Genomic DNA, 15776 nt, shown 5'->3' with positions numbered 1-15776 from the left:
CTAGAGAATAAGTGAGATTTTGAATCTCTGCACACACTTTTGGACACTTTTGGATTGTGTGAGGCCCCCTGATATCTGAGCGCTATGTGACAGGCTCGATGGCACAGCTGTGACCTAAGTGACTAGAGAATAAGTGAGATTTTGAATCTCTGCACACACTTTTGGACACTGGACACTTTTGGATTGTGTGAGGCCCAATGAATATCTGAGCGCTATGTGACAAGCTCGATGGCACAGCTGTGACCTAAGTGACTAGAGGATAAGTGAGATTTTGAATCTCTGCACACACTTTTGGACACTGGACACTTTTGGATTGTGTGAGGCCCAATGAATATCTGAGCGCTATGTGACAGGCTCGATGGCACAGCTGTGACCTAAGTGACTAGAGAATAAGTGAGATTTTGAATCTCTGCACACACTTTTGGACACTGGACACTTTTGGATTGTGTGAGGCCCAATGAATATCTGAGCGCTATGTGACAAGCTCGATGGCACAGCTGTGACCTAAGTGACTAGAGGATTAGTGAGATTTTGAATCTCTGCACACACTTTTGGACACTGGACACTTTTGGATTGTGTGAGGCCCAATGAATATCTGAGCGCTATGTGACAAGCTCGATGGCACAGCTGTGACCTAAGTGACTAGAGGATTAGGGAGATTGGATTGCTTTTAAAAAAGCAGTTTGCGGAGCAGTGGGTAAACAGCAATGCCAGCCTGTCAGGAAGCCTTAAAAGGCAGCCCAACAACCAACACCACTGATACACCACTATATAGCCTCCCCTTGCACTGCACACAGTGACTGGTGTGTTGTGCAGGCCAAATTGCTATCAGCAGCAGAAGCAGTTTTTTTTTCTTCTCAGCAGGACAAAAAAAAAAAATTGGGATTGCTTTTAAAAAAGCAGTTTGAGGCCCAATGAATATCTGAGCGCTATGTGACAGGCTCGATGGCACAGCTGTGACCAAAGTGACTAGAGGATAAGGGAGATTGGATTGCTTTTAAAAAAGCAGTTTGCGGAGCAGTGGGTAAACAGCAATGCCAGCCTGTCAGGAAGCCTTAGAAGGCAGCCCAACAACCAACACCACTGATACACCACTATATAGCCTCCCCTTGCACTGCACACACAGTGACTGGTGTGTTGTGCAGACCAAATCGCTAGCAGCAGAAGCAGTTTTTTGGTCTTCTTCCCTGCCTAACGCTCTCCCTACAGAATCAGCAGCAACCTCTCCCTATACTGAGATCGGCAGAAGTAAGATGGCGGTCGGCGTGCACGCCCTTTTATACCCCCTGTGACGCCCACCAAAGCAAGCCAATCACTTGCATGCCCTTCTGAAAGATGGTGGTGACCCGTGCCTATGTCATCACGTTGCCCACAGTGTCCGTGGATCCTGATTGGCTGAAAAAGAGCGCAAAACAAACTTTTGAAACGTGACTTTGGCGCGTAAGTCGCCGACCTCGTGGCCGACCTCATCCTAGGGTCGGGTTTCGTTTCATGAAACCCGACTTTGCCAAAAGTCGGCGACTTTTGAATTTTTTCGACCCGTTTCGCTCAACTCTAGTGAATACAGCAAATCTCGCTGGGGCTAGTGGATAAGAGAGAACTTGATTTTTTAAGTGAAATAACCCTCTAAATTGACAAATGTCCTTAAGCAGTGTATATAAATGTCATTATTTAATAGAAATATATATGGTGTATATTATTTTTCAATTATTAATATTTTTTAAAAAAACACAGGAAACCTTTTTCAAAGTCTATCAAATTCAGAAACAGCCATCTCTTTCCCATGGATTCTCCGTGTCTTTGAGCAGAAAGCATTCGACTTTTACAAAGTGATTGAGAGCTTTATTAAAGCTGAACCGAGTCTAACAAAAGATATGATCAAACATCTGGAGCGCTGTGAACACATGATCATGGAGTGCTTGGCCTGGCAATCAGTAAGTTTCTTACTAGAAAGGAGGCTAATTGTACAGTATGTCACATGCCTAATTGCTGGTGTCTTTTGAGTGTTTTATTTATTTATTGTTCAGTTGTACCTTACTGTTTTAGCTTTGGTGAATTAACATGTTCTAAGCATAATCGTGCAAGGATTTGAGAAAAGCTATCATTCTATACATCTTTGGCAAAAATTAAGAGACCACCACATCAAAACCCTGTCATCGCCATCCCATTCTCCAGACCTGAACCCCATTGAAAACCTCTGGAATGTAATCAAGAGGATGATGGATAGTCACAAGCCATCAAACAAAGAAGAACTGATTAAATTTTTGCACCAGAAGCAGTGTGAAAGACTGGTGGAAAGCATGCCAAGACGCATAAAAGCTGCTTTTAAAAATCATTGCTGTTCCACAAAATATTTATTTTTGAACTCTTCCTGAGTTAAAACATTAGTATTGTTGTTTCTAAATGATTATGAACTTGTTTTCTTTGCATTATTTGAGGTCTGAAAGCACTGGGAATTTTTTTTTAATTTTTACCTTTCCTCCTTTCAGAAAAAAAGAAACAAAGTTTATTGCTTGGAAATTCTGAGACGTGTTGTCAGACGTTTGTAGACTAAAAGATCCATTTACATTTTACTCTAAAGTACACCTATAAAGAGAAAAATCAGACAAACTGAACATTTGAAAGTGGTCTCTTAATTTTTGCCAGAGCTGTATATGCTATGTTTCCACTGTCAGCTCAAGGAAAGGCCTGCTTGGTTGTGGCAGAAATGTGAAATGTTCTAAGGGGCGCAGCTACATGCATTGGCACATTTATTAACAAATTATATTGGTCTAAAAAAAAAGTGCTAAAATGACATATTTCAGACATGTTTTTCAATGATCTGCTCCATAAATGCTAATATTTTTCTTCATATTCTACATACAGGTGCATCTCACAAAATTAGAATATCATCAAAAAGTTAATTTATTTCAGTTCTTCAATACAAAAAGTGAAGCTCATATATTATATAGAGTCATTACAAACAGAGTGATCTATTTCAATTGTTTATTTCTGTTAATGTTGATGATTATGGCTTACAGCCAATGAAAACTACAAGTCATTATCTCAGTAAATTAGAATACTTTATAACACCAGCTTGAAAAAATAATTTTAAAATCTGAAATGTTGGCCTACTGAAATGTATGTTCAGTAAATGCACTCAACACTTGATCGGGGCTCTTCTGCATCAATTACTGTGTTAGGGTATGTGCACACGTTACGGATTCTGCTGTGGATCTGCAGCGGATTTGGCCCTGCGGATCCGCAGCCGTTTCTGCTGCAGTGTACAGTACCATTAAAGGCAATGAAAAATGCAGTGCACACTGTGCAGAATTTTCCGCTCGGATTTGTTGCAGTTTTAAATCCGCAGCATGTCACTTCTTTTTTGCGGATTCCGCAGCGGTTTGGCACCTGCTTCATGACAGGTGTCAAACTGCAGGGGAAAACCGCAGGCTAATATGCAGATAAACCGCAGGTCTTTTGACCTGCGGATTTAGAGAAATCCGCGTGGAAAATTCTGCAGCAGAATTCACAATGTGTGCACACACCCTTAATGCGGCATGGCATGGAGTCCATCAGCCTGTGGCACTGCTGAGGGGTTATGGAAGCCAGGTTGCTTTGATAGCAGCTTTCAGCTCATCTGCATTGTTGGGTCTGGTGTCTCGCCAGCCTTCTCTATGGGGTTAAGTTCAGGTGAGTTTGCTGGCCAATCAAGCACAGTGATACTGTTGTTTGTAAACCAGGTATTGGTACTTATGGCAGTGTGGACAGGTGCCAAGTCCTGCTGGAGAATGAACTTTCCATCTCCAAAAAGCTTGTCGGCAGAGGGAAGCATGAAGTGCTCTAAAATTTCCTGGTAGATGGTTGCGCTGACATTTGTCTAGATAAAACACAGTGGACCTACACCAGCAGATGACATGGCTCCTCAAACCAACACTGATTGTGGAAACTTCACACTAGACCTTGGAAATCAAGGTCCCGGAGTCTGGAGGAAGAGTGGAGGGGCACACAATCCAAGCTGCTTGAGGTCCAAGTGTGAAGTTCCCACAATCATTGATGCCTAATTTACAACAAAATTTGGCAAAAAAAAGCTGACACAAGTAAACATAATCAACTTCTGCATATTTTTTTTTTTTTTTTTTTTTTTTTTCCATTTCTCAACTAGCTTTTAAAGTTGTTGGATGCTTTATGTTAACAGATGTTACGTATAACAGGTTCTTCTCCTGTACTTGTTAGTGCAGCTTTCCTCACAGATGGCAGAGGCTCTCCTATCCATACAATGGCTGCTGGCGGAGGAGTATGTGACCCGACCTGTCCTTCAGCCTCCTCCAATTGAAAAGCGTTTTTTCCTTGTGAGGTATTGAAAGAGGCTGAAGGACAGGTCTGGTCATGTGCTGCTCCACCAGCAGCCATTGTATGGATAGGAGAGCCTCTGCTATTTGTGAGGAAAGCTGCACTAACAAGTACAGGAGAAGAATCTGTTGTACCTTTAATAGTAAGAGATACAAAATCATGCCCCTAATACATCTGTTAACATAAAGCATCCAACCCCTTTAAAGACTACTTGAGAAAAGAGAGAAACAAGTAAACGTGTGTAAAAAAGAAAAATAACAACAACAAAATACGCTAAATAGATGATGTATATGTCAAAATTCACACGTAGTTTGCTGTATGGCAAATGTTTTGATGTACAACTCCTATACATATGTCTGTCATATGTCTGCAGACAGACAGTCTTGAACCTAGCCTGACCTGCTCACAGTTTTGCATCATGTGTGATATTTCTGTAATTAGAGACCGGCTTGCAGTATCAACATTTCTGTACATTCAGTTAGTTTTGTGCCTAAGAGAAAAACTGGAGTAACCAAAAATCACAAAGAGTGAGATTAAAGATTAAATTTTATTGGAAAATTACATAACGATCAAATACCAAACAATAGGTTGAGACAAAGGAGGAATAAACAGAGGAGATATACCATGGGAAGATATCGTATATGGGATCATAGAACACCATGTAATAATAAGTTATATAGGTGCTAAGTGTTGCATAGGACTCAACAAATCCTGTAATAGTCCTCATGGAGAAACTTTAAATGCATGAAGGCACATGGAAAAAGCGAGCGGAGATGCTGATAACAAGTGTTCTTTCCTTGGTACAAAAAGAAGAACTGTGCCATCTGTAGCAAAATAATTTTCATGCATAACAAACACTTGTTTCATGCATGCATCCATCTCATGCTGCAAGGAATACCTCCGAGTCATTGGTTGTGCTATGGTTGGAGTGGGGAATCTTTTTCCTGCCATGGGCCATTTGGATATTTAGGTCATCCTTACAAGTTGCGCACTAACTCTTCCCACATAGTACGTCCTGACGCTGGCTCTGGTGTCAAGCTGTAATCTTTCATTGCACTCCCCTCAGCATTCAGTAGTGAACACCGTGTGCATGTGCTCACAGAGCAAGAAGAAGTTAATGGGGCGGTGGCCGCCAAAATAGAGCTGCTGGCAATAAGCACTGTGGTCCCCGGGAATCTGCCCCGGAGGCCAGATAAAAGGTCATCGAGGGCTGAGGTTCCCCACCCCATCTCTATGGGCATAAAATGAGAGAAACTCCTCCTGTTGCTACTCATGATGTGGCCTCCTCTGACCTCAACCCTAGTGAGAACATTTGGAGAATCCTCAAGCGAAATATCTATGAGGGGGTGGGAGGCAATTCACATCAAAACAGCAGCTCTGAGAGGCTATTCTGTCATCCTGCAAAGAAACTCTAGGAGAAATGATCCAAAAAACGCACAAATTCAATGAATGCAAGAATTGTAAAGGTGATATCACAGAAGGGATTCCATGATAGCATGTAACTTGGCCTATTAACTTGTCTTTAATTGAAAAAGCGTTTGATTTCAGTAAATGTTGCCTCTCATTGCTGCAATTTCAACAAATGACCATTTTCAGTTCTTTACAACCTATAAAATGCTTGGAAACTCTGTTGTGCATAATTTGGAACAGAATTTTTTTAGGTTTGGAAAAAATTCCGTTATCATTGCAGGTTTGTCCAATAAAATGTGATTTATCCTCTAATGGTTGATGATTTGAACATTATCCTGACTTATTTGCATCAACCATTTTGAACAATCAGAGAAAATTAGCATTTGCATAATAATTTGGAACACTGTAACAGATGTAATTTGGTCTAACTGCAGATAGGCTATGGACCTGCTTTACGCACAAACATGCAGTGAAGTATGGACATACTGTATATGCATGTATTTATACAATTTTTTTGAAAATATGTGCCTGTATAACTCAGTGATTACAACGAAGGCTAAATTTCTACTCTGAATATTAAAATAGAATTTTTGTTCATCGTTGCAATTCACATATCATAGAATGGTAGAGTTGGAAGGAACCTCCTGGGTCATCTGGTCCAACCCCCTGCTCAAAGCAGGATTCACTAAATCATCCCAGCCAGATGTCTGTCCAGCCTCTGTTTGAAGACTTCTATTGAAGAGCTCACCCACCTCTCATGGCAGCCTATTCCACTCATTGATCACCCTAAATGTCAAAATGTTTTTTCTAATATCTAATCTGTGTCTTCTCCCATTCAGTTTCATCCCATTGCTTCTAGTCTTTCCTTGTGCAAATGAGAATAAAGGTGATCCTTTTACAATGTGACAGCCCTTGAGATATTTGTAGACAGCTATTAAGTCTCCTCTCAGTCTTCTTTTTTGCAAGCTAAACATTCCCAAATCCTGTAACCTTTCCTCATAGGACATGGTTTGCAGACCGGTCATCATTCTGGTCGCTCTTCTCTGAACTTGCTCCAGTTTTTTTATGTCTTTTCTAAAATGTGGTGCCCAAAACTGGACACAGTATTCCAGATGATGTCTGACCAAAGAGGAGTAGAGGGAAATAATGACTTCATGTGATCTAGACTGTATGCTTCTGTTAATACATCCCAGAATTGCCTTTGCCTCTTTTGCTGCTTCATTACACTGTTGGCTCATGTTTAGTTTATGATCTATTAGTATACCCAAGTCTTTTTCACATGTGCTGTTGCTTAGCCTTATTCCTCCCATTCTGTATATGCTTTTTTCATTTTTATTGCCCAAATGTAGTACTTTGCATTTTTCCCTGTTAAAAACCATTCTGATAGTTGCTGCCCACTGCTCCCGTTTATTTATATCTGTTTTAGTCCTCTCTCTCTTCTCTAGTGTTAGCTATCCCTCCTAGCTTTGTGTCTTCAGCAAATTGAATCAGTTTACCCTCAATTCCTTCATCTAAATCATTGATAAAGATATTGAACATTACAGGGCCCAGGACAGAACCCTGTGGTACCCCACTTGAGACATTCTTCCAACTGGATGTGCAGCCATTATACGACCACTCTTTGGGTCCGATCACTAAGCCAGTTATGAATCCACTAAACGGTAGCCTTGTCCATTCCATACTTAGTCATTTTTTCAATAAGGATGGTGTGAGATACTTTGTCAAATGCTTTGCTGAAGTCAAGATATACTATATCTACAGCATTTCCCTGATCCACCCAGTCAGTGATTCTGTCATAGAAGGAAATTAAGTTAGTCTGACATGACTTATATATAAACCCATGCTGACTCTGATTAATCACTTCATTCTTATCCAGGTACTTACATACATGTTGTTTAATAATTTGCTCAAAGATCTTTCCTGGTATAGAAGTCAGACTCACCGGCCTATAGTTCCCTGGGTCGACCTTCTTCCCCTTTTTTGAAGATAGGAGCAACATTTGCTCTTCTCCAGTCTTCTGGGACTTCTCCTGTTCTCCAGGAATTTTCAAAGATTATGGAGAGGGGTTCAAAAATTTCTTCTACTAGCTCCTTCAGTCCTCTGGGGTGTAATTCACCTGGACCTGGAGACTTGAATTCATTTATGTTAGCTAAGTGTTTCTTCACTATCTTTCTGTTTATAGATATCCTGGATTCCTCTATTCCTTTAATATAACAATGAAGATCAGTTGATGTTACATTTCCTTTCTGAGAGATAACAGATGCAAAATAGGAATTTAAAAGTTCGGCCTTCTCAATATCCTTTCTTACCTTTTCATCCTGTAAAAAAAATCCTATAGCATCTTTGACTTTTCTATTACTTTTGACATATCCCCAAAATCCTTTTTTATTGCTTTTGACGTCTCTTGCAAGCCTTAATTCATTGTCAGCTTTAGATAATCTGATTCGTGCCCTGCAGGTTTTTCAGACAGCGTTATATTCTTCTTTAGATATGCCACCCTCTTTCCATTTAATAAACTTTTCTTTTTTTCATTTTTAGCATGTGCTTAAGTTCTGTGTTCATCCATCCTGGTTTCCTTGAACGCTTCCTATTCTTCCCTCTTTTCAGAATTGTTAATGATTATTCTTCGAGAATTTCATTTTTCAAGATTTCCCATCCTTCCTGGACATTTTTGGATCCCTCCAAATTCTCTTTCTGAATCCCTTAAAATCTGCTTTTCTGAAATTTAATCTTGACGTCTGAGTCTTCACAGGTCTTCCTCCTCTAGTTATCCAAAATTCTGAAATAGCATGGTCGCTTCCTCCTAGGGTCCCAGCCACTTTTACCTCCTCAACCATTTCCTCCATGTTTATAAGGATTAGATCCAAGGTAGCAGTTCCCCCTGTTTTTTCCCCTACCTTTTGGAAGATAAAGTTGTCAGCAAGAGAGGATAAGAATTTCCTTGACCTGTTAGTTTTGCCTGAGAGAGATTCCCAATAAATGTCTGGATAGTTGAAATCTCCCATGACAACTATGTCATATTTTTTGGAGAACTTGGCCATTTGTTGCATAAAGAGTTCATCCATATCTTCAGCTTGCCCAGGCGGCCTGTAGTAAATGCCTACAATGTTGTCCTTTAGATTGTTCTGTCCTTGTATTCTTACCCAAACAGTTTCCAGAGAACTCCCAGTCTCTGAAGCTTCAATCTCTATGCAGATATACGCGTTTCTAACATACAATGCAACACCTCCTCCTTGTTTATCAAGTCTATTTCTTGCGAATAAGTTGTATCCTTCTAGCCTTGTATTCCAATCATGTGTATCGTCCCACCAAGTTTCAGTGATTCCAATGACATCATATTTCTCTTCCTGTGTTAGTAGTTCCAATTCTCCTTGTTTATTGCCCATGCTTTTTGCATTAGTATAGAAACATTTTAGTTTGTGATTGGTTTCTCTTTCTCCAATATCTTTATTATTTAGATTCTTTTGTCTTTGTTCTTCCTTCCCACTTGTAATAGCAGAGTTCTCAATAACATTTGTCAGGTGTATGGCTTTTTCTGGCCTTTTGCTTCCCTTCCCGCATTGTTCTAGTTTAAAGCTCTCCTGATGAGTGTAGCAAGGCGACATGTAGCAAGGCGACATGTTTTCCAGTCTTCGTAAGGTGCACCCCATCTCTAGCAAGTAGTCCATCATATAGGTAATTCACTCCGTAATCCAGAAATCCAAATCCTTGCTGACGGCACCATCGACGTAGCCAGTTATTCACCTGCAGAATCTTATTCCACCTCCTTGTTCCATGACCATCCACTGGGAGGATGGAAGAGAAGACCACCTGCGCTCCCAGTTCTTTCACTTTCTTACCTTAAGTTTTCAAAGTCATTGCAGATGGTTTCCAGGTCGTTTCTTGCTGTGTCATTTGTCCCCACATGTATTAGCAGGAATGGGTAGTCATCTGTAGGTCTGAAGAGTCCTGATATCCTGTCACACATCTTTAATTTTTACACCTGGAAAAAAAACAACCCTAAGGTATCGAAACCCTAGGCTGTACAGAGGCCTGCGAATAGTCCGTGCGGCCCCCACTGCACCACTAAGGCTAGACTGCGGTGCTGCAAGGCGGCGGACGGTCCCTCTCATCCCTTGGAGGGAAAGATGGATCTAGAGTGCCTGCACTGTCCTTGATTTGGATGCAGCCCCCCCGTCCCCCCCCTAACCTGAGGATCGGCTGGAGCTCCAGGGGTGAGGCGCTGAAGGAGGTGGGCTGGATGGGCTCCTGAAACCCCCAGGGTCGGCATTCCCCTGGGCGGTAGCAGCGGTCGGGCGCCAGCATGCTCCCCCACAGCGGTAGCACTCGGCAGCGTATATCCTGGCCAGGCCTCGGTTTCTTGGTGGTCCCGTTCCCGTGTCCGGGCTGGCGCCGTAAAATTTAGTCCACGGCTTCTGCCGGTACTAGGCCGCGGGCGGAAGTCCCGCCCCCGTGATGCACGTACTTCTGGCGGACCCGCCCCCGGAGCTTCGGGCGGGTGCCGAAAAAAACCTTGCCCCTGCTTCAACCGGCGCAAGGCCTCGAGCAGAAGCTCTGCCCATAGGACATCACCGGCGGCACCTTCTCTCCCTGCAGGGCCGCCCACATGCCGAGGTGCACCTTTTGGAAGAGCGTACAGCGGTTCGGCGGGCTGGACGCCTAAAGGAGATCCAGGACTGGGCACAGGACTGGGGTAAGTGCTACCCCTGAAGGAGAAAGCCACCCTCTGTTTTTTTGCCAGAGGCTAAGCAGTGGAACCCTGCAGGCATATCACCTAGCAGGGTCACCATGCCCAGAGCAGCTAAGACGTACACGTTTTCTGTATGCTGCATGCACCTCCTGTCGGTCCACCTTCCCACAGGAAACATCTGTGAAATCTGCGAGTCCGAAGTGCCCAGGAGCCCTCCCCTGCGACCGCCCGGAATGGGCTCTGCCTCTATTGCAGTCTACGGCATTACGAGAGCAATGGAGTCCCTTCAAGCCCCAGGTAGGGGCAGGGATAGTGGCTCTCCTTTCTTAGAGGGGTCTCTGGCCTGCAGGGGCCACTCTCTCACTAGGCAGACGCTGAGGAATTGAACCCACACAGGGTCTCCCGGTCCGTCCGGTGCCTCGGCATCCGTGAGCTCTGCCTCTCGCTCGCCCTTGCCAGTAGTCGATAACGAGAATTCGGATTACGACCCGGACGAGCCCTTGACTTAGTTACTTTGAATTACCAGGAAACAGTGAACAGCCTTATCGAGGCTGTCAACCAGGCCCTGGGGTTTGACAAATAGATCCACCCTGGCCTTAGGGCACAGGGTGTCATTTAAGCGGGTCAAGCAGCCTCATAGAGTAATTGCCGCTCACCCAGAGTGGACAAAATAGAGAAAACGCTTGCCGTTTGAGGTGGGTGGAATCCCTGGCAGTAGATTCACCCGTGGCGCGCTTGGCCTCTAAAGCCCTGTTGTCCATACCTAACGGTTCCTCTATTAAAGATCCCACCGACTGTCTCATGGTGGGCCTGGCTCGCTCAGTATTTGAGGTGTCGGGTTCAGCACTTTCTCCCTCGTTCGCTGCAACTTGGGTAGTTAAGGCCATGGGCTCTGGTTCTAAATCATTATACAGAGCCTTTCAGGGTATGGACCTACCTGCAGAGATAGCAGATATTGCTAATCAGGGGGACTTGGCGTGCAGATTTAACCTCCAAGAAGTCCCTAACTTCTTTACCTTTCTAGGCTGAGCGTGGCTACATTGACCTATTTGGTGAAAGGTTGGACCAGCTTATTTCTGACCCCACAGGGGGCAGAAGCAGTTTTCTCCCTCAATAAAGAGTTAAACAGCTTTTTCGTCACCTGCTTCGGACACGGTTTCGGTCCTTTCCCAACCCCAGGGGAGCTTCAGCAACCTACTCCGCCGTTGCAGGTTGCCCCAACCATGGGCAGAGATCTTCAAGTCTCATATAGAGCCATCCTATTGGGGAGAATGCGATCCCAACAACCCCAGATCAAGGGACCTAGATACCAAGTATCTTCGGCCTATGGCGCGAGGCAAGTGCCGGGCGACACCAGCAGGGTAGGCGGTCGCCTACTCTGGCCTCGCCATGTCTAGCCCTCTGTCGTGCACGATACATGGGTAAGGGAGCTGGTATCTCCAGGGTACAAGTTAGACTTTGTCAAACAGCCCCCATCGAGATTTGCTCCGGAAACACGGCGTTGTCATCCCCGGACCGGAAAGCGAAAGAGGTCAGGGTTTCTACTCCGACCTGTTCACGGTCCCCAAAGGGACAGGACTGTCAGGCCCATTCTGGCTCTAAAATTTCGGAACAGATTTGTCAGGATCCTACAGTCCTGGATGGAGTCTTTTCGCTCGGTCATAGCGGTCATAGAACAGGGGGAAGGTTTGGCTTCTAGCGACATCCAAGACACGTACCTGTACATCCCCATTGTCTCTCCACATCAGAAAGTTCTATGCTTAGCTATCAGCGGCTTATACTTTCAGGTCGCAGCTCTCCCCTTCGGGCTAGCTACCGCCCCCGAAGTGTCCACAGGGCTCAGGGCAGCCATCATGGCCATACTGCACTCCCGGGGCATAATCATCTTGCCTTGTTTAGACGACCTTTTGATTAAGGGCCCCTCATATCAAGCATGCGAGGAGAGCATCAACATTACGCTAGATACTCTTGCCTGCTTAGGGTGGTTGGTCAAACTGGATAGATCATCCCCGGTCCCTGCTCAGAGTTCCGTTTTAAAGACGATCTTCGGCACCTCCCAAAGGTTGGTGATCCTCCCTCAAGACGAAGTCCAAGCTGTTCGGCAAGGAGTCCAGATACTTCACCAGCCAGTCCCTCATACCTTTCGTCTTTGCAGGAGGGTCGTAAAGTAGAGGGTGGCAGCAATGGGAGCAACTCCAGTTGCCCAACTCTATCCTCGCCCCCTGCAGCACGCTCTCTTGTTATCATTGGACAAGAACCCATTCTCACTCGACCACCAGTGCCGGTTGCCCAGGCAAGTCAGACAGGCACTTGGATGGAGGACAGTCAGTTCCTCCTGTCTTCAGGGGAAACCCTTTCCCGGACCATGGGTTGGTGGTCACAACCGACGCCGGTTTCCTTGGCTACGGAGCAGTCTTTCGCCATCACGAGGAACGGTGGTCGCCGCAAGGTGCACGCATCCGAATCAACTGGTTAGAAATTCAAGCAGCCCGGCTGGCTCCGCAACTTTTTCATCATCCTCTAGCAGGCCGCCCCGTCCAGATTCGAGCAGATAATGCCACGGCTGTGGCTAACATAAATCACCAAGGAAGTACCCGTAGCAGTGCAGCCATGTACGAAGTGAGGCACATCCCTCACTGGGCCGAGAGAAATCACTCGGTGATTGGACGTCCACATTCAGGACGTAGAGAGCTGAGCGGCAGGCTTCCTCAGCCGGCAGGGTCTTGTCTCCAGGGAATGGTCACTACACCCCGAGGTTTTTTTGCTGGCAAGTATACCGATGTTGGGGAACACCGGACGTGGAACGGATGGCTTCCGGGGTAGGCGCCTGGGTGGTTGCGTTGGGTCGCCTCGGTTCCTGGACCCGCAGACAAGCACCGGGAATGCGTTGGTTCTGCCATGGAACCAGTATTCACCTCCCATACCTATTTTCCCCGCTGCCGCTATTTCCAAGGATCATCAAGAGGATCAAGGCAAGAAGAAGGTTCCAGGGACACTTCTGGCCCCAGATTGACCTCGGCGGGCGTAGTACGCTAACCTGGTGCAGCTACTCGCTGACATTCCCTGGCGAGACTGCCAGGGCGCCCAGACCTACCTTCTCAGGTCCCGAGCTACCACCCGATTCCAAGGGCCCTATGTTTGATGGCTTAGCCGTTGAATCTTGGTTTCTGACCTAGGCTGGGTTCGGACGCAATGTGTTTACTACAATGGTTAGTGCCCAGAAGCCCGCCTCAGTACATATTTTCCACCACGCCTGGAGGATTCTCTTTTTATGGTGTCAGGACCATGGTCGTTCTCCACTGGGATTCTCTATTCCCAACATTTTGGCATTTTTTCCCAGTCCGGCATGGACTCGGGGTTAGCTCCAAGTTCCCTTAGGAGACTAATATCTGCCTTATCCGTCCTGTTCCAGCGCAGAATCGCTACCAATCTGCAGGGATGGACCTTCAGCCAGGGGGTCTCACACTTGGTACCCCTCTATAGGACCCCTCGAGACAACTGGAACCTTGACCTGGTCTTAGGCATTTTGCAGAAAGCTACATCCAAGCCACTACAATAGGTATCTTCGACATGCCTCCCCTGGAAGGTGGTGTTCCTAGTGATGATAACATCAATCAGGCAAGTCCCGGAGCTGGCAGCTCTATCTTGCCGATCTCCGTTCCTGATATTTCACAAGGAGAAGGTGGTTCTTAGGCCAGCTCCCCCTCTTTCTGCAGAAGGTTGTTTCCTCATTTCGTTTTAATGAGGATATTGCCTTTCCCTCCTCTTTTTTTTCCCCGACACCAGTACACCGCGTGGAAAAGGCTCTTCATTCGTTAGACCTGGGGAGAGCTCCCAGGAGGTACGTGTCACGGACGGCATCCTTTCGTCAGACAGACACGCTGTTCGTACCTCCTTGAGGGTCGCAGGAAGGGACTTGCTCCCTCAAGAGCTTCCATAACCAGGTCGATTCGGCTGATGATTCAGAAATCCTACCACACCAGAGGCGCAGCTATGCCAGCAGAGATCAGAGCGCACTCAACTCGAGCAGTTGGCGCCTCGCGGGCTCTTCGGCACCAGGCATTAGCGGAGCAGGTATGGAAGGCGGCAGCCTGGTAAAGCCGGCACACATTCTCCAAACATTGCAAATGTCCATTCGCTGGCTTCAGCACATGCAGCCTGGGTAAAAGGATTCTCCAAGCAGTGGCGCACCCTTACACAGTAGGTGCGTGTAGCTTGGACTGGTGAGTCAACTCCCACCCAGGGACTGCTTTAGGACGTCCCACAGTACCTGTGTCTCCTAATGAGGCGAAGGAGAAACATGGATTTTTGTGATAAACTCACCGTAAAATCCTTTTCTCCGAGACGCTCATTGGGGGACACAGCACCCACCCTGTTTGCCAATTGGCTCCTTTTTGCTTATTATTAGGTATTTATGATTCCAGGTGGGTTTTCTAGACATGTTGTTACCTACATTGAGGCTGATTTTGTCTTGTAGATCTCCTACTGCTTTTACACCGAACTGATTCTGCCTGCAATCGAGGCGAGGGTGTATACTGCGGAGGAGGAGCTAACCTTTTTTCATCCACTTAGTGTCAGCCTCCTGGCGGCAGTAGCATACACCCACAGTACCTGTGTCCCCCAATGAGCGTCTCAGAGAAAAGGATTTTACGGTGAGTTTATCACAAAAATCCATGTTTTTATTATTTCGATTTTTTTTTTTTTGTCTTTGTTCTTCCTTTCCACTTCTAATAGCAGAGTTCTCAATAGCATTTGTCAGGTGTATGGCTTTTTCTGGCCTTTTGCTTCCCTTCCCACATTGTTCTAGTTTAAAGCTCTCCTGATGAGTGTAGCAAGGCGACTTCCAAATACCTATTTTCCATTGTTCGTGAGGTGCACCCCATCTCTAGCAAGCAGTCCATTGTATAGGTAATTCACTCCATGATCCAGAAATCCAAATCCTTGCTGACGGCACCATCGACGTAGCCAGTTGTTCACCTGCAGAATCTTATTCCACCTCCTTGTTCCATGGCCATCCACTGGGAGGATGGAAGAGAAGACCACCTGCGCTCCCAGTTCTTTTACGTTCTTACCTAAGTTTTCAAAGTCTCTGCAGATGGTTTCCAGGTCGTTTCTTGCTGTGTCATTTGTCCCCACATGTATTAGCAGGAATGGGTAGTCATCTGTAGGTCTGAAGAGTCCTGATATCCTGTCAGACACATCTTTAGTTTTTGCACCTGAAAGACAGCACATTTCTCTTGAGTCTGCAGATAGCGGCCTCTGTTCCTCTCAACAGGGAATCCCCCATGACCACCACGCTCTCCTTTTCTTCTTCACAAGATTTTTCTTTCTCCATCCAGGAGAA

At 45.5% G+C, this 15776-nt stretch overlaps 1 protein-coding gene across 2 annotated transcripts in view; it reads left to right on the top strand.

The window, feature by feature from the left end:
- RB1 (RB transcriptional corepressor 1) overlaps positions 1-15776 on the top strand; it is a 383417-nt gene that overhangs the window by 206323 nt on the left and 161318 nt on the right. Inside the window, exon 17 of one of the 2 annotated variants that reach the window (XM_073580240.1) lies at positions 1735-1934. The exons of the other annotated variant lie outside the window; for it this stretch is intronic. Coding sequence (XP_073436341.1) covers positions 1735-1934 — 200 coding nt within the window. The remainder of the gene's footprint in view (positions 1-1734; positions 1935-15776) is intronic. 2 annotated transcript variants of the gene reach the window in all.

The sequence above is a fragment of the Dendrobates tinctorius genome, unplaced genomic scaffold (assembly GCF_039654945.1).
Source record: "Dendrobates tinctorius isolate UK_male_01 unplaced genomic scaffold, ASM3965494v1 ptg000064l, whole genome shotgun sequence".
NCBI lineage: Eukaryota > Metazoa > Chordata > Amphibia > Anura > Dendrobatidae > Dendrobates > Dendrobates tinctorius.
The sequence above is the reverse complement of the archived record's forward strand: the minus strand, read 5'-3'. Positions and strand labels throughout refer to the sequence as shown.